Raw genomic sequence first — 23,439 nt, 5'->3', positions numbered from 1 at the left:
TATTGTAGGCTCATGTTTAAAACTGCGTAAGCAGTGTCTTCTAAACATAAAGATCACTTAATACTAACTGTTCCATTTGTTCCTAACATACCATCTTAATAGTTTAGAGGTCTTCCAGAGCTTTGCCTTTGGGGCTTATGAGCTGCTTGTGCTGTCATATGGAAACAGAAAATAGTACTTGTGGAAAGGGAATCATATTATTTATAGGCTATTGTGCAGTAGATGCAATGGGTAAAAACAAACCAGTGGTTGCCTTTTCACGCACCTACTTATAGGAAGGATCAAAAGGTTCCTGAGGCTATAACAAACCTCTGATAGTCTGGTCTTCTGCTCAAAGCGGAGCAAAAGCCAGTAGTCTTGCCAATAATCAGGCAACAAGTTTAGGTCTTCCTGAAGCAGGTTGGAATGTGGCAGTCAAGCATTTTTGTCGTGATAGGATACAGCATCCAAGTTTGAAGTACTTGAGTGTAGGACACTGGGTACTGTTCTTCTACAAGTATGTTTAAGCTGCCCTTGGATTTTTTATTTTTAAGCTGTGGAACAAATGAAGTGACGTTTTTGCAGTTGCTGGATTCCTGACCTTGCGAATGTGGAAACATTCATGTTTAAAGAAAGCAGTCAACAGCAGGTAAATCATATAGGAAATGTTAGCACTTTGTTGTAAGTTCACAAACTGTTTTGAAGAGATAAACAGTAATTTTCAGTGAAGTAGGGTGGGTATGTGGAACTGGAGCCTATAGTTACATCTTTTATTTGTTCTGATCAAGAGTGACTGAACATCTGCTCATATCTTATGCGACTTCTGACAATTTACTGTGGTACTTCCTACTATATTGCTAATATTAATCAGCTGAAACAGATTTCAGTGGAGTCATTTTTGATGTGGAGGTAATAGGTGCTCAATTAGTTTTGAATTGCTTAAATAAAAAGGCCTATTCAAAATATTTGTCGTATTGGTAACTGAAATGTATTTTCAGATCAGTGCAGACAGTAGTACTTAGACTGTAAAATAGAACTTACAATGCCTGTGAATGCAATTTAAATAAAGATTGGTTTGAGTCCTTCAACAGGGATATTATTAATTTGAGTATGCTGAATGCTGTAGGCATCATTCTAGCATGAACCACTCATTTTATTGTAAATTCAAATAAGATTCATTGTCAGCAGCTTCTGCAAAATTAAGGTGGCATGTGAGAGACAGTTATTCTGAATTCAGCTATTGCAAAACTGTGGATTCATTGAAACAAGTTTTTGTTTCTTATGAACAGTTCATGTATTAATGTACAGTTAATGTATTGCTTTTTATACCACTTCAGAACTGGGACCTACCGTGGAGGCTAAATCTGATTTACAAGGGCTTTTTCTTAAACTATCAAATTGAGGGCTGATGAGGGTAGGTGGAGTTTTCTGAAGTTCATAGAGCAGCAGGGATAGGTGCAATATAGCAGCTGCATTAAACTGAAAAAATTGTTGCATTTTTGGTTCAGGTCTTTTAGACCCGTTCAAGATGGATCTCACAGTCATTCCGCATATGTTTAACTCCTTTACTTTACATTTTTTTCAGGCTATTTTTGTTTGTTTTGATTACTTTAGTTCTCTAATTTGCCTTCTTTCATGGAGATGCACTAATGAGTATTTGTTTTTGAAATATCCTGTGGGTGGAAGAAGGGATATTTGTCCAAGCATTTACTACATCAGAAAATCAGTTGCTCCTCTTAATTGTGGTGGGCTTTTTTCAGAGAGCTGGGATGCTATGTACAATTCAAGCTGAAGAATTGTGCAGTTTTTTTGTGAATATGTATATGGATAAACTGTTTAAACTAGACAATGCAAAACATCTCTCAAGATACTTAAAAACGAATCTAAGTTTGTCTTGTGTTCAGTGCAAAAACTGGGGAGTCATCCATCTTCTTATTAATCAAGAAGCCTGGCATAGTGATTAGTAGGTCTCATATAGGCTGTTTTCAGGAGATCTATGGTATTTTTTTAAGAAAGCTTTTTGAAATTCATTAAAGCCTTAGTGTGGGGATTCTAGTTCAAATTCATGCTGTGCAGTACTATATTCAGCTGAAAAGACAAGAAATATTTGCTGGAGAGGTACAATCCCAGATAACTTTTAATCACCCTGCTAGTAGGGCAGGGAATAAAGGCGTCCAGTATAAGAGATGCATCATCTGAAGCACAGCTGGGAATTTTACTATGGCAATAATGAAATTAAGCTCTTCAATGTCATCAAAATGAGAACTATTGTTGGATTTGTCATCCTGTGCTATTGCACTTTTTATTTACCACAAGAAATCATGGAATGGCTGTGTATCACCATCCAGCAGAGCAGACTTTTTATGACTTGGCTTCACAGTGAAAGTTCTGACTGCCAGTATTTTTGGAATATGTGTGTTTGAGAAAACAGAACCAAGATTGTCCATGATTTTATCCTCATTAAGGAAAAGTATTTATGTTCTGAAATTCTGCTCTGACTGACTTGGAGTCTTTCTCTTTCTCTGGATATTTGGCTTTTATCAAGCTTGGAGTGTGTTCCTTAAAAGAAATATTTGTTGAAGGCAAACTAATATGCCAAAGTCTGTTCATGTTTGGTGGTGATTTTGGTGTGTGGTAGTGTTGTTTTGGTATTTTTGGTGGGGTGGTTTGGTTTTTGGTTGGGTGGTGGTTGTTTTTTTTTGTTTTGGTTGCTGTTTTTTGTGGTGTGTTTTGTTTGTTTGTTTTTAGTAGAAGCATTTTTATTTTCTCTAATGTGCAACCATATGGAATTATATGTAGCTCAATGCTGTATGTTCAGCAATGGTCAGTACTATTGATTTGATTGGTTTTTAATTATTTTTTTCTCCAAGAAATAAAAGGATAGGGAAGGCATATAAAGATACTTCCACAGCCTTCACTTTGACTTAAGAGCCTGAAGATGGTGTTTTCTTTCAAAAGTCTGCTGAAGTCTTGAGAATTTACTGAAGTGCTTCTGTTATCAGGCATACTTCAGTAGTTGCATAATAAACCTGTTTGTAACAACTTTGTTTGGTTGGCTTGATCACAATTTTGATGCATTAGCTATGAGCTAATATAACAGGAATTGTCCAAATAAAGCAAAATACACAGCTGCTGCTGCTGCGTAGTCTTAGTAATTTCCAAAACTACTTCAGTGTATTTCAGTCAGGTGTTAAGGGTATTTAGAAAAGGTAATGTTGTTCTTACAATATTTCCACTTTAAAAATTAATGTGGAAACTATTTCTAGTGAAATTGCAGTTCAGCTCTGTCAGACTGCTGTTTTCTGATCATTTGTATACCCTAGCATTTGAGTCTTGAATTCCTCACTTGTTTTTCCATCTGAAGTAGAAAAACATTGCATGAGATTATTTGGATCTGGTGGAGTGTCTGATAAGACTTCTCAATGTAAGGAGAAATAGTAGAATATTTCTTAAGGATTTGTGGACAAATTTACCTGGTTCCTGTTTTCTCCTGATCTTGTGTTTTGGAAACATTGTACTAAGGACAAATGTGATACGTATTTACCTACTTTGGGTTTGGCATTTGATCTTAACGTTGATTGTATTGATTTACTACAGCTGAATATACAAGAACACTGTTCTATGTGAAACACAAGTTTTTCTTTTCAATTGGCTTAGCAGAGTCCTGGATTGTAGTTCTGCAACAGGAAGATTAATTCTACCTAAAGATTAAAGTGAAACAATTCTCCTTTGTCATTATCTGATGTATCTAGAAACATGATTCATTGAATTAACTGAGGAGCAATCATTGCTTAGATCTCTCTGCTATGATTAAATGTAAAGAAAAAAAAAATCCTTGCAGTTATTACTTCAGTTAAATTCCTGGACTGTTGCATTAGCTGCATCCTTAGTCTGAGAACATGGGATTTTAATCTCTAGCATTATGGGAAGCTTTAATCACATGTTTATTTACTATTTCTGATCTAGGAAATGTCATTGCTTCATATAGCTAAGCAGTACAGATGTAATCTAAGGATTAGGAAAAGGCAAATCTTCCTATCCATTTGACCTTGAAAATCTGATTGGATTTTCTGTGTGATCTGGCATGATTTTCCCTAATTATCTAAAGCTTGATGTACATGAGTGGTAGATATTGAGAGAGCTGTACAAATATGGATAAAATTCAAATGCTTTTTTTTTTTTTTTTTTGGTATTAATTTTAGATTTGAGTGCAATTAAATTCAAAGGAAAAAAAAAAAATCAACCGACAAAAGAACACCAGAAAAATTAGATAAAATGTGGTCTCCAAGATGAATGTTTAGTAATTCAGTGGCCTTCACTGTTTATTCAAAATGAAATCTTATGGCAGTGAATAGATATAAGGTCTTAAGTCAGTAAAAAATCTTTTGCTTTGAACTGCTGGAGCAATGGGCTATGGCTGTTTATTACAATCAAAACAAATAATTTGCCTTGAAAACAAATGGGGAAAATGGCGATCCATTGGAGTAGGAAAAATCTTCAGAGTAATGAATGGATTTTTTTTTTCCAACATTTCACAGTATCACAGTATCGCTTAGGTTGGAAAGGACCTCGAGGATCATCGAGTCCAACCCATCAACACAGACCCCATGCCTAGACCATGGCACCAAGTGCCACGTCCAATCTCCCCTTGAATGCCTCCAGGGTTGATGACTCCACCACCTCCCTGGGCAACCCGTTCCAATGACGAATGACTCGCTCGGTGAAGAACTTCCTCCTCACCTCGAGTCTAAACCTCCCCTGGCGCAGCTTGAGACTGTGTCCCCTTGTTCTGTTGCTGCTTGCCTGGGAGAAGAGGCCAACCCCTTCCTGGCTACAACCACCTTTCAGGTAGTTGTAGAGGGCAATGAGGTCACCCCTGAGCCTCCTCTTCTCCAGGCTAAACAATCCCAGCTCCCTCAGCCTCTCCTCATAGGGCTTGTGTTCAAGGCCTCTCACCAGCCTTGTTGCCCTTCTCTGGACACGCTCAAGTGTTTCAATGTCTTTTTTAAACTGAGGGGCCCAGAACTGGACACAGTACTCAAGGTGCAGCCTAACCAAAGCAGAGTACAGGGGCACTATGACCTCCCTGCTCCTGCTGGCCACACTCTTCCTAATGCAGGCCAGGATGCCATTGGCCCTCCTGGCCACCTGGGCACACTGCTGGCTCATATTCAGGTGGCTGTCGATCAGCACACCCAGGTCCCTCTCTGTTTGGGAGCTCTCCAGCCACTCCGACCCCAGCCTATAGCTCTGCATGGGATTGCCGTAGCCAAAGTGCAGCACTCGGCACTTGGACTTGTTGAATGCCATCCCATTGGACTCTGCCCATCTGACCAGTCAGTCGAGGTCCCTCTGCAGAGCCTTTCTACCCTCTAACTGACTAACATCTGCCCCTAACTTTGTGTCATCTGCAAACTTGCTGATGACTGACTCTACCCCTTCATCCAGATCATCGATGAAGATGTTGAAGAGGACAGGGCCCAGCACTGATCCCTGGGGGACACCACTGGTGACTGGCCGCCAGCTGGATGTGGCACCATTCACTACCACTCTCTGGGCCCGGCCCTCCAGCCAGTTCCTAACCCAGCACAGAGTGTAATGGTCCAAGCCACGGGCTGACAGCTTAGCCAGTAGTTTGCTGTGGGGGACGGTGTCAAAGGCCTTGCTGAAGTCCAGGTAGACCACATCCACAGGCCTGCCCACATCCACCAGGCGGGTCACCTGATCATAGAAAGAGATCAGGTTGGAGAGGCAGGATCTGCCCTTCCTGAATCCATGTTGGCTGGACCTGAGCCCTTGGCCATCCTTCAGGTGCGCAATTATTGCCGCCAGGATAATCTGCTCCATCACTTTCCCTGGCACTGAGGTCAGGCTGACCGGCCTGGAGTTTCCAGGTTCCTCCATCCGACCCTTCTTGTGGATGGGGACCACGTTGGCCAGTTTCCAGTCATCTGGGACCTCACCGGTGAGCCAGGACTGGAGGAAAATGATGGAGAGTGGCCTAGCTAGCACATCTGCCAGCTCTCTCAGCACCCTAGGATGGATCCCATCCGGTCCCATGGACTTGTGAATATCCAAGTGGCTCAGCAGGTCCCGAACTAATTCCTCATGGATTTCCGGGGCATTACACTGCTCCCCGACCCCATCGCCCAGCTCCGGAGGCCACTCGTCCTGAACTCCTCCTGCCTTGTTGTTAAAAATTGAGGCAAAGAAGGTGTTCAGGACCTCAGCCTTCTCCTCGTCTTCAGTCACCGTGTTCCCCTCCAGGTCCACTAGGGAGTGCAGGCTCTTCCTGCCCTTCTTCTTATTGTTAATATATTTATAAAAATGCTTTTTATTGTCTTTGACTGAGGTGGCCAGCTTCAGTTCCAGCTGGGCCTTTGCCTCCCTAATTTTATTCCTACATAATCTAACAGCTTCCTTGAACATACCTTGAGAAGCCTTCCCCTCCTTCCAAAGGTGATACAGCCTCTTCTTCCCCCTTAAATCCTCCAGGAACTGCTTGCTCATCCAGGCCGGTCGCCTTCCCCGCCGGCTTGCCTTACGGCACGTGGGAACCGCCAATTCCTGTGCCTTCAAGAGCTCCTGTTTGAAGTAGGTCCATCCCTCCTGAACCCCTTCATCTGCTTCAAGTTGAGTGATTAGTACAGCAAGAATGTACTTTCTATGACTTTTTGGTTGGTTTTTTTTTTACTAAATCCAAATACTATAGAATTAGAGTGCATCTAGCATTAATGAAGTTGTTGCAATCAGCTTCATCAAATACTGGATTCAAGTAACTTACATAAGCTAGAATAATTAGGAAATTCAAATAACAGTGTGATCATCTCTCAAGGAATTTCTGCAGCTGGCTTGTATGGAGAATGTTACTGAGATTGTTAGAATTCCTCTCTCAGATCTACAAATACATTTTAGCCTTGACAAGTCCATTTGGGACATCTGAATGTTTCTGAAACAAACTTGACTTTTAAATGTAGTATTTCCTGGCAATTTCTAAGAAGGTCCTTAAACCACTCTTCATCCTTTCACTTGGAGGGGGGCTTTAATTTAGAATTTCTAACTCTTTCTGGAAATAAAATTTTTATTAAATCAAATTTGTAGATGAGTGAAAAGATTGCAGTTGTGTACAATAGTATATGACTCAAAAGGAGAAAGCACATTTTTAGCTTTACTAGTTCATGAAAACATGGGGGGCTTTAGTGTTAAAGGCACTTTTATTCTGTAAGTTTAGATAAGATTACTTCAGGAAGAAGACCTTCACTGTGACAGTGAAGGTCTGAAAGTAATTATTGATGCTGAAAACTTATAAAGGTCTTGGGTCGGTCTACCAGGACTCTTGTGTGTACTGATTGGTTCCAAAATACTGCAGCACTCTGCTAATTTAATGTTTAATTTTGAGTGGAGTTGAACCGTGCTGTTCTGACTTTCCTCAACAAATTCAACTCCTAATTGTTGAAGTCAGTTCCAAATGAAGTCAGATTTTGATGTAACTATGTTTGCTTTATTACACAAAGGGTTTTAATAGTTGGACTCGATCTTGGAGGTTTTCATTAGTTGTAATATTTGGTGTTTCTCTGTGCAAAATGTTGTTAAAAAACAGTATACATTGATCAGTTTTGAGCTTTGAGTATTTATACTGTCAATACTATATGCCAACAACAGCATTAAAAATCAGTGTTATATTAATTTTTCACTTGTCAAGCATGCAACCTGAAGTATCTAGGCTTGTTATCCAGGAGAAGTCAAAGAGCTTTATCACAGCTGTCCTTCTATTGGTAAGCAGTGCTACTATTAAAAGCAGATTGTACTCAAGAGATATAATAGGGCTGCACTCATATCTGAATGTAACATTCAGAAACTTTGGCTTCTAGAAAATACCAGTCATCTGCTTTCTGAGTGGGTGCCTCATGGCCCTGTAAATTTTCAGTCTTAAGAATTTCAGTGTAACTTCACATCTATTAAATTGCTTGTAATTCTCTACTCCATAAAGTAGTATCTGCAAAAAGCATGCGAATCCATTTTTACCTGGATTCAGCTCTGAAGATGTTCCTCTGTAGTTGCCAGCCTGTGTGCTGAGTTCTTTCTGAGTGTGTGCTAAGGAAGGTTGTTCTGAAGGGGCTTCTCCAGAGTGCTTTCATTACTAAGATCTATATGATTAAATAAAAAATAAATTCTTAGAAACTTAGACAAGAAGAAGAGAAAGGATAGCTGAGGAGGCTATTTTTTCAAGAGATATTCAGGTAATCTGAGGCTAGTTTGGCTTTCTTTGGTCACTGAAGACTAACTTGAAAACATGCAGTTGTATTTATTTGCTGTTCACTGCTAGTGAGGTGAAAACTTGCATGGAAGTTTGGAGTGTCCATTATTGGGAAAGATGTTAACATCTTCATTTCTGTGCTAAATGGGAACAGACGGGGACTCATTAAAGCTGCTAATGATGCATGGCTTTTTTTTTAGTGGTAAGAAATATGTTGGTTTACTACTTACTCTATTTGGAAGTAATTTCAAATTAAACTGTCTTTTAAAGTGTACCTCAAGGATGCTTTCTGTATTTTTTGATTGCTTTCCTTGCACTCAAAAGTTTTTCTCAATGTCTCTTGTTGGCATAAGATCACATTCCCACTAATACTGCGAAGTCTTGATAAATGTCATTCACTCTTACTGGATGAGTAGAAGGGTGTTTCTTCTTGTATATAGCTAACAGGACACTTGAAGATGATTGTGGAGAACAAGTGCTAGTTGTCCATAGAAGAACTTCTGTTGTACTTCTGAAATTGATTGGATTTTGGTATGTTCTGTGCCAACACGTTTATCACTGCAACCCACAGCATGCTGGACCCAATCCAGCTGTGGTTTCAAGCAGTGCTTCATTTCAGTTGTCTTGTATGCTCTTCATATTTCCCCACCAATGAAATGAAATCTGCAGTTTTTCATTTGTGTACTGTAGAGACAATCCTTGGATTTGTAATCAAGAATCAATTCAGTATGTATCTCTAGAATGAGTAGTCATACAGCCTCAATTTCAATTTCGAAATCTCATTCCTGGTTATCATTGGTATAACACTAATCTCACACTTTTGGGTGTGATCTGTTTCAAGTACATTCCTGAAATTTTGAAAGATTGATTTGATGTTTGCTTTTAAGTGCATTTGTAGACAACCACCATTAAAGCTGTGTACTTTGTTTATAGTGTAGGGAACGAAATAGTCAAGCATTAAACTATGCTGTAAGGGTGTTTTTTTTTAATTTGAAAATGAAAAAAGTGTATCTTAAGAATTGTTATTACTACTTGAGCCAACTCAAATGTGTCCTAAGTGTTGCTTAAGTTAGAAACTGGCATTTAAAATACTTTGTATTGGGTTTGGCTAAGCCGATATGAACAAGAATATTAAAAAAGCCCGCAAAGGCAAAACGTTGTTTTCTTCTTTGACCTGTGCAACCAAATAAATGCATTAGTTACACAAATACACCATACAATATTAGTTCTAAAGTTTTTAATTTATACTGACTTTGAAGAGTCTCAGAATTTAGATTGTGTTAAACCGAGGAACTAATGAACTTCTTTTTTTCTCTTTAACAGAAATTGAAAAATTCCAAAAAGGGGAAGGGAAGGAAGAAGAAAAGTATATTGATGTAGTCATCAATAAAAATATGAAACTGGGGCAAAAAGTATTGATTCCAGTAAAACAGTTCCCCAAGGTAAGTCCAATTTTCATACTTGATAAACCTTAATGACTTACAAAAATTCTGCTAATAACTAGATGGTTTTTAGCAGCTATCTTTAAAACTATTCACAGTCTCAACTGTTGCTGTTCTGCAGTCTGGTCTGTAGAAGTTCCAAGGCAGGAATGATTTGTACTGGAATAAATGTTAAGAAAGTGCTGGCTGCAAAATATGCTGAGAAGAAATGATGAGTCATATTTTCAGGATAGTGGGATCCTCTTTGTAGTGTCAAAAGGAATGAAATATACTGAAGAGCACCTCTCCTATGAGGACTGGTTGAGAGTTGGGGCTGTTTAATGTAGAGAAGAGGGACCTCTGAGGAGACCTTATAGTGCATTCTAGGACCTAAAGGCAACCTACAGAATTAGTGGGTAGTGACACTCTATCAGGGATGTGACAGGATAAGAGGTAATGGTTTTAAACACAAAGAGGCTTGATTGAGCTGTTAGGAAGAAATTCTTCACTGTGAGGGTGATGGGACTCTGAAACAGGTTGCCCAGAGGCTGTGGATGCCCCATGCCTGGAAGTGGTCAAGACCATACTGCATGGGGTTTGGAGCAACCTGGTCTAGTGGAAGGTGTCCCTGCCCATGAAACGTGGGTGGGAACTAGATGCCCTTTGAAGTCCCTTCCAACCCAAACCATTCTGTCATTCTAAACCACAGGCAGTCATGGCAGTTTAGTATCATTTGTTTACTGGAATCAGGCTTGTGGGTTTATTTTTGGGATGAAATAAGCTTAAATACGTTGTATGAAGTAACATAGCTTCAATGTGGCAAACTGAGCCTTATTCTGATATGTACTGTAGTCTGCACTTGAGTGATGTGAGTTTTGAATGCATGTACACAGGATAACTGTTTGCATCCTAATGGTTGCTCTAAAGGACATTCCTCTTGTTAGATGTGTTCAGAGGAGGGATCAAATTAGGGATGCTTTGTCAAGTCTTTTGGAGTATATGCTACAGTCACCTTGGTTTCACTGATCTGTATTCAGAGCACCTGCATTGTATGTTTAGATTATGTAGAATTTAAGCTGAAAGTATTGTGTGGTGCTTGTAAGACCTGCAGTGATGCTTCATGTAAATGCTTTATGCCTTTGTGTTCTCCTCTGTGCATGTGTGTTAGTATTAAAGCAAATGTGTCATTTGTAGAAGGTGTCAAGTTCCTCAGAAAATGGTTAAAAGATTTGGTTCCAATTTATGAGCAATTATCTCCTCCCTACTGATCAGGATTGGTAAAAACTGTTTCAAAAGAGTGAAACTTAAGACTTAAATATAGCTGAAATCTGCAAATCTCTTCTGCATGCAAATGTTGAATTTGGAACAGTTCTTATAGCAAGATGGCATCTTTCTGCCTGCCTGTGCCTGCAGTTCACACTCATACTGTTAGCTATTGTGCAAGAACCTGAGTAAAAGGATATGTCTGGTCTTTGGGGAGATCTAGTCCTTTTGGTGTTAGTGTACTGAGAATCTGATTTTTGAAGATGACCCAGTCACTACAGTAACTTATTTCTCAAACTAGCATTAGAGTACCACTTTGGGTTGCATCTGGCAAACCTATGTATCCACCAAGTGATCAGAAAAAAACTGTTTCTTTAAACTTCATGAATAAAGTAGTGCTTCCCTAAATAAATGAGATATATGAACTAGCCCACCACTATACTACCCCCATTCACAGTTTACTAGACCTGACATGAGATTTACTAAATTTCCTTTAAGCATTTAATAGCCCTTTCCCTGTTTAAAACTTGTAACTCTGACTCCTTGAATAAATCATAATATTCTCAACACAGGTCAGGCAGTCCTAGCTCTGATCTGATCAGCCTAGCATTGTACTGCCTAGTCATATTACCTGTTCTGTCAGATATATTCTCATGGGCTCACATAAGTCCTGTGCAAATTTAGCCTCGTTGCTTTTGACAGCCCTGGAAGGTGACAGGTTAACTGCAGCAGAAAGCTATTCAACTGAAGGTCAGAGCAGTTGGATTTCTGTTGGAAAAGAATCTGGTAGACCTCAGATTCAAAAGTAGATTTTTCTCTTTTTATAACAACTTTCCTCTGTGTGGGAAAAAAAAACCTTACAAGTTTCTGATCTTGTGCTTGGTGTGGAAACAGTTGAATCTCTGTGGTGATGTGCTTAACTTGCTGTGGTGGGTTGAAATTTCCCCCCAGCATTAACTTTGCCAGACCAACTCAGAAGCAAAATGGAATCTGTGTTTACAAGCCAAAGCTACACTCTACAATGGAATACAATGAATATGTACAAAATATACAGTATTTACAATATTATACAGGTATTTACAATTAGCAAACAACACAAAAAACCCTTGTCGGAGATCAGAGAAGCCATTCCACTGGCCCCCTTCCCCCTGTCCCACAAGAGAGAAATAGGATGAGAGAGGAAGCAGTGGGTTAGACTTAAAACAATTCAGCCAAGGTCAGCTGACAAGGAGGTTAATCTCTCCTGTGCAAAGCAAAGCAGAGAAATCAGAAAAGTAGAAAGAATTGTTTAGGTACAGTATGTTTTATGGCAGATATTTATCCAATTTGCTTAGAATAATCTTTAGTTTTCCTTTTTACACCCAATAGTGATTTATTAATATTTTTCTACTTTTCTGTAACTAAATTTTAAAGGCATAGCCTAAAACCACCACACTTGCCTCCTGCTTAACAGCTCTTGGTTGCTTTTGCTTTACTCAGACCTTGGCAGTATTAATAGTCCTAATCTCACACTAAAGCTAGCTGGCCATGTTTGGACCTTTCTGGAAAGTGATAGAATAATGAAGGCATCTTGAGTCTTGTCTGCTTTATGACAATTTGGGATAGTTTCAAGATTCTTCCTGAGGCGGGTTATGTGTTTGAATTCATTGTTTTATTTCTTACAGACTCCTGTATGCATTAAAATAAAGCCCGAGTCAATGTCCTGATATGGTAACAGATAGCCTTACTTGGTAAAACACAATTTTGTGGAAACTCTCTTCCATAGATTGCAGGTGCAGTCAAGTCTCTTCAAAATCTAATTGTCAGTTTGGGCAATGGGATTCAGGGTAATGTAATGTACCTCACTATTTGATCAGCTGAATGCCTCAAATGACTCTAGGTGAAGTGTGAGAATGTGACCCTTAAACCTGTACTTCTGTTCCATTTCATGCTTGAAAACAATCTTCAAGCTTGCACAGACTTGAGGCAGAAAAAGTGAGCTGGCCACAGAAGGTCACAGTGTGGTTGTCTTGGTGAAGGGTCTCTTCATTGCTGTGAAATGCCAGTGTGTGCAAAATGTGTTTCATAGCTTAGATGCATTTCATGAATATTCATCATGAGGAAATTTAGTTTAAATCTCATTTTGCTTTGACAGTTAATGCACTTAAGTGTTCTGAGTTCAGAGAGGAAATTACTTCTATGGAAGGTAAACAGAATGGTCATTTTCCATGAGGTGGATCAAAACTATGGGAACTATTTTTTGTATTACAACAAGCTAATGGGATGGAGATTGGAGTCAATACAGCTGACCAATATGATCAAGTATTGTTCCTTTATTGTTCCAGTATTGCAGGCCTATGGTGCGAGTATAGCACAGTAAAGTAAAACAAAGAAGAAGAAGGGAAAGGAAGGGCAGAAGTGCACATCAAGGGAACTTCTACAACTTGTATAAACTCGGAGTGCCTTGTTGGCATAGCTTCATTGGTTCCCTATGAGTGACCACACATCGCACTACTATAGATTATTGGTCCAACTACTAACCACACACGAGGTTTGTTGATGCAGGTGCATGTCCTGTTGTTCCAAGATAACTTTCTGTGTTTATAACTACCAGTGTCCTGTTTTAGTTACATGGGGCAGGCACAGCACTGTTTTGCTACACTGCTAGCTGGCTGTGCACTTATGCTGAGCGTGGTCTGCCACCGTGTCAGGCTCTAGGCCTGCACTGCCAGATTGCTCACACTGCTTGTTGCTGGCAATGCCACAACAGGCTACCGTTTTAAAAGTTGCTCCTAGGTCTACACTTAAATAAATCTCAGGAGTCAATAAGGAGCTGTCTGTGGTTACTGAGTTTTGGAACTGGTATCCACTTAAACCTTTTAGCTTAGCATTTAAAATGAAAATTTCTATTTTAAATGCCATTGTCATATACAGTAATCTGCAGTTGTTACAAAGTCAGGGAGAGATTAGAATTTTAATCACATAACTAGGTAGAAAACATTTTTTTTGTTAATAGGTTAGCTCTAAGGATTTCTCAGCATGGAAATGTGAAAAAGTGGTTGTATAACCTTAAGTGACATGGAAGAACAAGCATCAAATGTAGTACCTGGGTTAACTTTTGAGAAACTTTATAGGAGTTGTCCAAGTTTTCTGTTGTAAATGTTTAAAGACCTAGGACTGTGTTGTGTGAAGGAGTCTGTGCTACCTTTCTATAGAAATCTTATGCTCTCAAAATGAGGAGAAAAATCTTGAAGATTTCTTGGTTTCAGGTCACTGTAAGGGAATGTAATCTTAATGTAACTGATTTTTCTAATGACCCTATCACAGAGGAACCATTTCAGAAAACTGATATTCCAAGACAGCTTTCTGTGATTTTAATGACAATGGCTTGCTTAGAGCTTTACAGGAATGCATTTGGTCAAGCATTTATGTTTTCACTAAATATTTTAAGCTGGATGAAGCATTTTCAGCAGCCTTGTCTCGGTGGGGATGAATAAGGATTACTTTTTCTATTATATCCCCCTTTCTGTAATATATGCATTTTTAGATGCTATAGTATTTGCATTAATTCCTTTTTTGCTCAAGTTAATATATGAAAAGTGTCTCACTTGTATACTCTTTGTGGCTGTTTTCTCCAGAACTGTTTTCAGGGAAGAATTTCAAGTGGTGATCTGGTAAGGAGATATATCTCTAGGTAACTGGTAGTCTTATTTTAATGTGGAGATTCTGAAGAAATAGGTTTTAAGGAGTGATGTCCACATCAGCCTTGTACTATGTATGCAAAAATGCTTCTTGAATGGATTTCTGAGTATCTAGAGGAGGAAAAATTTTCAAGCAAAACTCATTAATCAGAGTTTGTTTGTTGTTGTTGTGATGGATTTTTTTAAATAATTAAAAAAAAGGAGTTTTTTAGTAATACAGCACTTCAAGGTAATCCTTAAAAGGGGAATGTACATACTTTCAATATAAGCTGATATTTGTAGGCTAGTGAACACTGTGGCCAAGGGATAGAATCTTGTATCTGAGGAATTTCAGAAGCCATTGCCCTTCATGGTGCATTTTACCCACAAAGTAAACTAGAAATGTGGATAGAGGAGGATGCTCTTTCAGCAGTCAGAGGAAATAAGAATCCCCCATAAATCTTGCATCCTTTTGCTCAAATGATGTAAGACTACAAAGGGTACCATTTGTCACTACCAGAGTTTTACTTGGCTTGAACTGTAGCTGAGGTAAGAATTTTTTCCCATCTCTGATTGTTTTCTCACAGGTCTGTTAATCTGAATCTTGATACTGTTTTTGCAAAGATGCCTTAAATGTTTTGCTGTAACTTGTTTTGAGATATTTGGCATATGTTTCACAGGTGGTCTAGAAGCAACTTGGAATTGTGAACTTTATTTTCTCTTTTTCATATCTTCATAATATCCTGATTCTTGCCTAAGATGACAGAAGCAATTAATGATTTCATGTAGGCAATTCATTCAGTGTAGAATAACATTCATGACTGACTCTTGAGCTCTCCTGTAGAGCTGTAAATATTGCTGTAGCTTCTAGACCAACTTCTGCTGGAAAGCAGTATGTTTTTTTTAATACATTTCAATCTGAAGCTAGTGAACTTCTGGAAGACAATTTTGAATATGTACACCAGTTTGAATTTGATTCTGCTATACTAGGAAGATGGGTGAGAGAAAAGGGAAGTCTGAAATGTTTAGATCTGGGCCAGAGCTAGTCAATGTGACTATCTGACTGTTACGGAGCTCCTCAGATGTCTTTTTGATACTATCCAATGCCTCTAATTCAGAGAGCTTTAGTGCAATGATAGACCTGAGTTTGTTTTGTACTTGTGCTATCTTCTCTAAGGGCTAAATTGGGTCTGCCAGGTTTACTTCTGTTAAATCAGCAGATAGTCTGGGTTTGTCAATTTTGTAATGAAAACTTGCTTATTGTGTAGCGGTTTTAATACCTTTAGTTGAGTCATCCTACTCCTTGATTGCCAAAGAACTGTATAAATAGTGTTAGTAACATAGTGGCTGATATATTTTTGACTGCTTCTATGAAATACTTAAAAAAAACCCCCTTATATCAGATGTTTCTGATTTGAAGTAAAAGGAAGGTAAACCAGTGGTTTGAACAGGTACTGGATTTTGTTTGAAGTAAACAATTGTTTTCTATGGAAAGGATTCATTCAATATCATAAATAGTTTTTATTTATGGAATGGTTAACTGAAAACTTCCAAAGCTTTTTAGACTCTTATATGGGAGCAAAAAGGCTTTGAGACTGCATTGTAAGCCATTTTAAAGTAATGCTTAATATCAAGAGGTACTATGCTTTCAAATCAGCAGAATTGCAGACTTGCAACACAGGTTTCTCATGCTTCAGACTTGTCAAATCTAATATTTGGAGCCTCAGTGCACAGGAAGAATAGTTCAATGGATCTCAAGATACAGCTAAAGCATTTTTGTGTTATTTTTAAACGTGTTGTCTTAAACATGTCATCTGTGCAGCTATTTGTATAGCTGGGTAGCTTCCACACTTGTTTTTCTGAAGGTGACAAGTTTTGGTGGTATTAAAGTTTTGTAGATCAAGTTTTAGGTCTACATAATATACTAAACTATTTGACTTTAAACAATACTGCTGAAGTAAATGTGTGCTGGAGCTCTTTGCCACAAGCACCAGGACCGAGATGGTCCAGACATTAAGAACATTTTGTACATGGCTGCCAGGTGACAATGGTCCAACCTGGTGCTTGTGGCAAAGAGCTCCAGGTGAGACATGTGAACGACCTCTTGGTTTCTGGAGTCAAGGTTACAGAGGTTCAGAGGCAAATTATACTCCAACAGAGAAAGAAATTCTAGCTGCCTATGAAGGAGTGAAAGCAGCTTCTGAAGTAATTGGAATTGAATCTTAGCTCCCAGACTATGAGTTTTGAATTGGATGTTCAAAGGCAAAGGTTCCACACCACATCAGTAACGCTCAAATCTTTCTGAGCATGAAATCTTTGTAGTTACTTTGCATACAAAGTGGATTTTGCTTTTGTTGGAGGCATGTACTTCTATTTGTTATGATTTGTAGTTTGTATTTTAATTGTCAGGTAGCTGTTTGTTCCAGTTAGGAAGCGATACTCAGAGCTGTGCATTGCATAGTTAAATACATGCCTGCCTAGTGCTAAATTGTGGTTGAAAAATGAGTAAAACTTCACCTGAAAATTTCAACTAAGATTGCTGCTTCAGATTTAGACTGTACCAGACCACAGGCACTCAACATTCTGGAATAATGTCAGCGTACCTTACTGTAAATGGAAAATATCTCATTTTAAATGAGTATGCAGTATTTATTTTTGTTCCTAATAACTTACAAGGCTATTTTAAAGTAAACATAAGTAATCCTAAGTAATGCTTGAAAAATTTATGTAGTATTCCACTAAGTGAAAGCTTTCATTTGAGCTGAACTATGAACTCCCCGCTCACAAGTAACAATCCTTCACTTAAGGAAACTGTTGACAAGGAGTTATTAACTTCTGGAAGTTCAAACTTGTTATGAGCTGTTTCAGTGTTTGTGTTCCTTGCAGTTGTATCTCTAAAAATAATAAAAGTCCAAGTTGGAAGGGACATCTGCAGAACATCTGGGACAACCTTCTGTTGAAGTCATGACTGTAGGTTGCACAGTGGCCCTGAGTCTTGAATATTCAGCGCAAGGAAGTTATCCATAATTTTGCTGGGCAACCTATTTCTGATGAATCTATCTTAGGGTTTACAATGGGGGAAAATTAAATATACTTAATAAGGGTTTACAATGGGGGAAAATTAAATATACCTAATAAAGAATTTGCCTGAGGAAGTCTAGCTCATGCAAGGCCTTAAATTTAATACCTTCTGTGGACTGTAGTCATCCATAAGCAATTTGTTGACTTAAATCTTCTTTCTAACTGAGGTCTGCATTGGGAACTGAATTTGAAAGTACTAAGGGGAATAAAATGAAGGTTTTGTATTTATTGGGCTTTTTTATCCTAACATGCATGATAGTGGATATCTGCTCCACTGTGATCCTTCATGAGCTGCCAGGTGACAGCCTACCTCAGTCATGGTTTCTCCATGGGTTATGAAGGAAGCGCTCCAGCAGATTTCCTTCTCATCTTCACTGACCTTGGTATCTACATGGCAGTTTTTCTTGATTTCTCACTTGTCTCAGCATTGTGTGTTTGTAATTTCTTAGATGTGTTATCACAGGTCATATGTTTCTAATGTGCCAAGCTTTGGGTAGCGACGGGTCTGCCTTGGTGCTGGTTCTTTCCAACCTCTGCATCCTCCTACTATTAAATTCTTAACCATGTAAATCCAATACAGGAGTAAATTATTTTCAGGAAGTGTTTACAGCATTCCCTACCAAGTTTTTCCCTTTTTTTTGTGGCTTCACTTTCTTCTCCCTAGTTATCTTAATGATGCAATGCCATGGTAATGAATCACAACTGGCTTTGGTAAGCTGATAATGAGAGTTGAGTGGTAGTTGTGTAGATTTTCATGTGTTGATTCTGATTTGAGACTCAATTTATATGCTTATGTTCTTTGGATTTAATTCATTGCTTGTTTCTGTGTTTTAGTGTAGCTATATTGTCTGGGTTACTTCATTAATCTTCAGGGGAGGATATGGCAATTAAAATAGTTTTCTTTAGAGCTTTTGTTGGTATTTTGCCTGAGAATGCTGCCAGCTTTTTTTTTATGGTTATGTACCTGGTAACAATTGTTGGAAAAACTGAATTGCAATTTGAGCACATCTGTTCTTAGAGTCAAATGGATTAAACACAAACTTCTCTGCATACTATTTGATTTCTTTGAATTCAGGTACTTCTGTTTCTCTTGACATGTGGTGGAACAAATGACATGCTGTTAACCGTCCTACTCAGTTGTACTTGGAGATTGTGTAGTTTATGATCTGATACTTGTTTCCATCTAGAACAAAAAATTGATTCAGCAAAATACTCCATTTTACTTCCTAATTTATGCTTAAAGATCCAATGAGCTGTGTTTTTGTTTGTTTGTTTGTTTGTTTTTGTTCTTGCAGTTCAACTTTGTGGGAAAACTTTTGGGTCCACGTGGCAATTCCCTAAAGCGTTTGCAGGAAGAAACCCTAACAAAAATGTCCATTTTGGGAAAAGGTTCCATGAGGGACAAGACAAAGGTAAGTCCACAGTATGTTAGTGAAGTGTTTGAATTTTGTAACTTGCCTAAAATTACTGGAGGTGAAGAAATTGTGGCCAAAAAATATTGGAGCAACTAAAAAGCATTGAATTAGTTAGCTTCAGATGAAATCTGTTTTCTCTAAGGATTCTGTTCTTACTGTATGTTTTGAGGCTACTGTGAGCGGTATGTAGTGCCCTCATCCTTTCCTTGTAAACTATGGTTGCTGGGGATGTAAATGTGGCATTACCAGAGGTGAGTTCTAGACTGGCATTGAGCGGTTTATAGTCACTGATGCCCAGCTGACCATGGCAGTGTTTTCACATTTGAAGGAACCTAAATTTTGGATAAATCTGAACATTTTCACTTAACAATAACATTTATGGACAAAAATGGAGATAAAGAAGATTAAATACAAACTAGAAAAGCCCTCACATCTCTGAGGATGACATATGTAGCTGAAGCAGTTGACATGTTAAAGTTGTTTTCATGGGAATTATTTGGTTATAGTGGATGTGTCCATTACAAGAGCCAAAGCAGACCGCAGAAGAGAAACCTTTAGCTTGATAGGAGTTTGTACCAATCAGTTTCACTCTCTCCTGAAATTAATATTTGCTTAAATCTGTAGCAGATAAGTGTACATCAAGAGCTGTCACCTGTCTGGTGAGCTGCATTTTTTAATTGGAGCCTTCCTAATGATACAAATTAAAACACTGAACATATTTGTTGCCTGTAGCATACCATGTTTTATAGGCCTCCAGTGAAATCTTTCAGTGGTTCTGTAAGATGAAACTTAAAAACACTGTGTGCTATAAAGGCAGATAATGACATGCATATGGAAGAGTAATTTAGATGGCTGGCTCCTGAAATTCCTAAAACTGCCTTTTTCCTAGTGCATTTCTCCATCAGCAAAATAAAAATGTTAGGTGATTTATAGTGTTTATCAAGAACTCGATCAGAGCCCATAAATTACTTTGTTCTGTGCTACTAAAGAGCTAATTTCCTCTTAAGAAAGAGTAAAAAACTAAACTTGTTCTAAGCGAGGATGACAAAGTAAATCTCCAAATTCTGCTTTGAATAATGCTTGGCTAATTTTTGCAGTTCTTGCAGAATGTGTCAAACTGACATGCTTCTATTGCTGCAATACATGTTTCTGTATCAAAATAGGATGTGTCATGGAGTAAGAAGGCCCCTGAGTTTTTCTAATGACTCTGCAGTGTAAAAAAAATTGTTTTATTAAAAGCAGAAGCTCCTGATGAAAAGCTTAGATCCTAACATGAGTCTTAGAATCCTTAGAAAGAGTCTTAAAGGTTTCTATATAAAAACCATTTGAATTTTTGTTGTTTCCTTTAATGAAGTAATTGTTTGACTTTTTATTTGACTTTTCCTTGGGATCCTATACAAAGCTGTTTAAATAATTTTGAAGTGGCTAATAAGGTTGTTAGCTTGAGTTGTTGTTTGCAGAAAATGCAACATCTAAATGCAATAATTCTCCAATTAATGGTTTTTTTTTTCCAAGCTGTACAGTTATTTCATCACTGACTTCCTACTAGCAAGTGCCAAGATGGCTTCTGCTAGGCTACTGAGGCTTTCATTTGTTTATAGGAGTGTCGAAAAGTAAAAGGATCCATTTCAGTATTTATTTCATGACAAGGTTACTTTACATTGTTTCCTCAGATTGACAATATAAAAACCTTCCACTCCAATGGGTTATCCACGTGTTACCAATGATACAAACCTTTCCACAACTTGAACATTCTGAATAGTTTACAAAATCTGACAGAAGCCAAGCTTAAGATAACATTAAAAGTAGATATCAGGTAGTACGTAAAACACTTCAAACCTAAATCAAAAGTGATGTAGTAAAGATGAAAATGAATACTGCTATTAGCATATTTTAATAAATACTGCTAGTCAACTTGGGATTTAAAGCAGTAGATTTCTAGGGCTAATATCTTTTTCTTGATACCTTGACGAGTAGGATGAAGAACATAGACCTCTATAGATAAAAAAGAATACAGGGCAAAGTATACTAACTTCAGTGGACATGGCCTCATGTGTTATGGTGCTATACATCATAAACTGTGCTAGTTCTCTGCTTTGCTGTTGACCATGAAGGGAATAAAATACAAGAGCACAAGGTACAAAGCAAATTGAGAACCTTATGAGAGAGCTTGCCCTGAGTGCAGTTTTGCAAGGCTGTGTCTGTATTGGAAATATGAAGTTGAATCAGATTGTCCAAACCATGAGCCATTTGGTGTGATAAATTTTGTGCAATAAGATAGATGTTTGAAGAAGTTTTGTTTTTTTTTTAAAGGAAGTTGTGACCTTTCTGTCTTGTAGCTCCCTTGTTCTGCATTGGTTTGATTTCATCCTTTCACCATCTATTGAATCTTCATTGTACTAGAGGTGAAAAAAATAATAATTCTGTTTTGGTCAACCAAGCAGCATCCAGATGCACTGGGCAAGCCTAGCCTAGCTTGTACTGTCAAATAATGGAGGGCAGAGGGTTTCCTGGGTGCTAAAAAAACCATCAGGGATTCTGGAATGAGAACAAGCTGTGGCTTTTGTTGAGCATCACAGGAAATAAATAGCCCCCTGAAAATAATATATGCCCAAGGCTGGGAGATGTAGGCCAGTGAGTGTCATTTGTGTGCTGTTAAGGGTTATGGAGGGGAGTGTGTGGCCAAATTAGATTACAGAATTGAAAATGAGGAAGTTTTAATCAAAGTGAACTTCACAAGTAAAGCAAGAAGGATAAAGTTATTTTAAAAACTTGCTGATGGGAATGGTTTTAGAACAATCTGCACTGAAATTCCTTATGCTTTGTTAAAATTACTGATTGAAATCCTTTTTTACCAGGCACATGAAATTGTGATTTTTCTGTTGCTTATTGCATTTACTAGGCAAGTTGATTGTAACTATAGAAGCGAATTTTCTTGATTCTCCATTCTCTGTGCATCAAACTGCACAGTGACTTTTTCCCTTAAAAAAGGGACAAGGAGGGCTTATTAGTGTGTATATACTGATGAAAAATATCAGCTTCCAGAGCTAAGTATTTCTTCATGTATCTTGAATAACTATGCTTAAAGAGAGGATTTAGAGTCTATCACTCATTTAGTGGCTGGCCCAGCCCTAATCCTTGCTGAAGTAAGAAACAATTCCTGTTAAGAATAGAATAGAATAGACCAGACCAGGTTGGAAGAGACCTTCAAGATCATCGTGTCCAACCCATCAACCAATCCAACCCACCTAATCAACTAAACCATGGCACCAAGCACCCCATCAAGTCTCCGCCTGAACACCTCCAATGATGGTGACTCCACCACCTCCCTGGGCAGCCCATTCCAATGGGCAATCACTCTCTCTGTATAGAACATCTTCCTAACATCCAACCTAAACCTCCCCTGGTGCAGCCTGAGACTGTGTCCTCTTGTTCTGGTGCTGGCTGCCTGGGAGAAGAGACCAACATCCTCCTGTCTACAACCTCCCTTCAGGTAGAGAGCAATAAGGTCACCCCTGAGTCTCCTCTTCTCCAGGCTCAGCAGCCCCAGCTCTCAGTCTCTCCTCATAGGGCTTGTGTTCCAAACCCCTCACCGACTTTGTTGCCCTTCTCTGGACGTAAGAGCTGTAATGTTTATATTAGTTTATTTCCAGTGTCTAAGATCTGTTACTTGTATCAACAAGATAGTGGTTTTATTGATAAAGTCTAATCCTGCTGACTCTGGCCTCTTAGTGTTCTTCTAGGGGTTCTAACAGCTAACTGGATTCTGCTGATTTTTTTTTAAGCATTCCAATCAAACCTGAGATATGATGATGGCTATTGCACTTATGAGAAGCAGAAACAGATTGTCGTTATAAATTTGAATCCATAATTAAGGAGCATGTACATGGGAATATTTCAACTATCATTGAAACTGTAGGTTTAGTAATCTAAAGTATGAAGTGTTTACCTGGTGTTTGCTAAATACAATAAACAGCAGGGGAGAATTCTTAGGGCTTTGTTTTCCAAATAACAGAACTGCTAAGAATTTGTTACAACATCTGGTAATGCAATGAGATTGTTTTTAATGGTTATTTAATTTCTTGGAATGTACCTGTCAAATACACATTGTGGGGGAACCTACCTGAAACGAACATATAATGTCCTTTAGGTCTGTGAGTATTTCGCATGCAAATAGAGTTAATTGAAAAATGAACGAGTTCTGCTGCACTCCATTGAAATCATAGATTATCAATCATATTGAAGTGGTCTGGGTGAAGTAGAATAAAAGAAATAAACTCTCTTCTGAAATAGCTACTGAACTTTTTTCTTTAATGTCCTCCTTCTATGTACTCATAGTTTCATGTCTGAGCAGCACAGTTCTA

General features: G+C 38.3%; 1 protein-coding gene across 5 annotated transcripts in view; it reads left to right on the top strand.

The window, feature by feature from the left end:
* Positions 1–23,439, top strand: part of KHDRBS3 (KH RNA binding domain containing, signal transduction associated 3) — an 88,825-nt gene that overhangs the window by 17,148 nt on the left and 48,238 nt on the right. For all 5 annotated transcript variants that reach the window (XR_010989467.1, XR_010989466.1, XR_010989465.1 and 2 more), the window contains exons 2-3: positions 9,560–9,678; positions 18,956–19,072. Coding sequence is in view for 1 of the 5 variants with exons in the window: in XM_068155483.1 (XP_068011584.1) it covers positions 9,560–9,678; positions 18,956–19,072 (236 nt within the window). In the remaining 4 variants the exon portion in view is untranslated. The remainder of the gene's footprint in view (positions 1–9,559; positions 9,679–18,955; positions 19,073–23,439) is intronic.

Source organism: Melanerpes formicivorus, unplaced genomic scaffold (assembly GCF_026170545.1).
Source record: "Melanerpes formicivorus ecotype bairdi unplaced genomic scaffold, bMelFor1.0.p_v2 SCAF_32, whole genome shotgun sequence".
NCBI lineage: Eukaryota > Metazoa > Chordata > Aves > Piciformes > Picidae > Melanerpes > Melanerpes formicivorus.
Note: the sequence above shows the minus strand (reverse complement) of the source record. Positions and strands in the feature narration are given on the sequence as shown.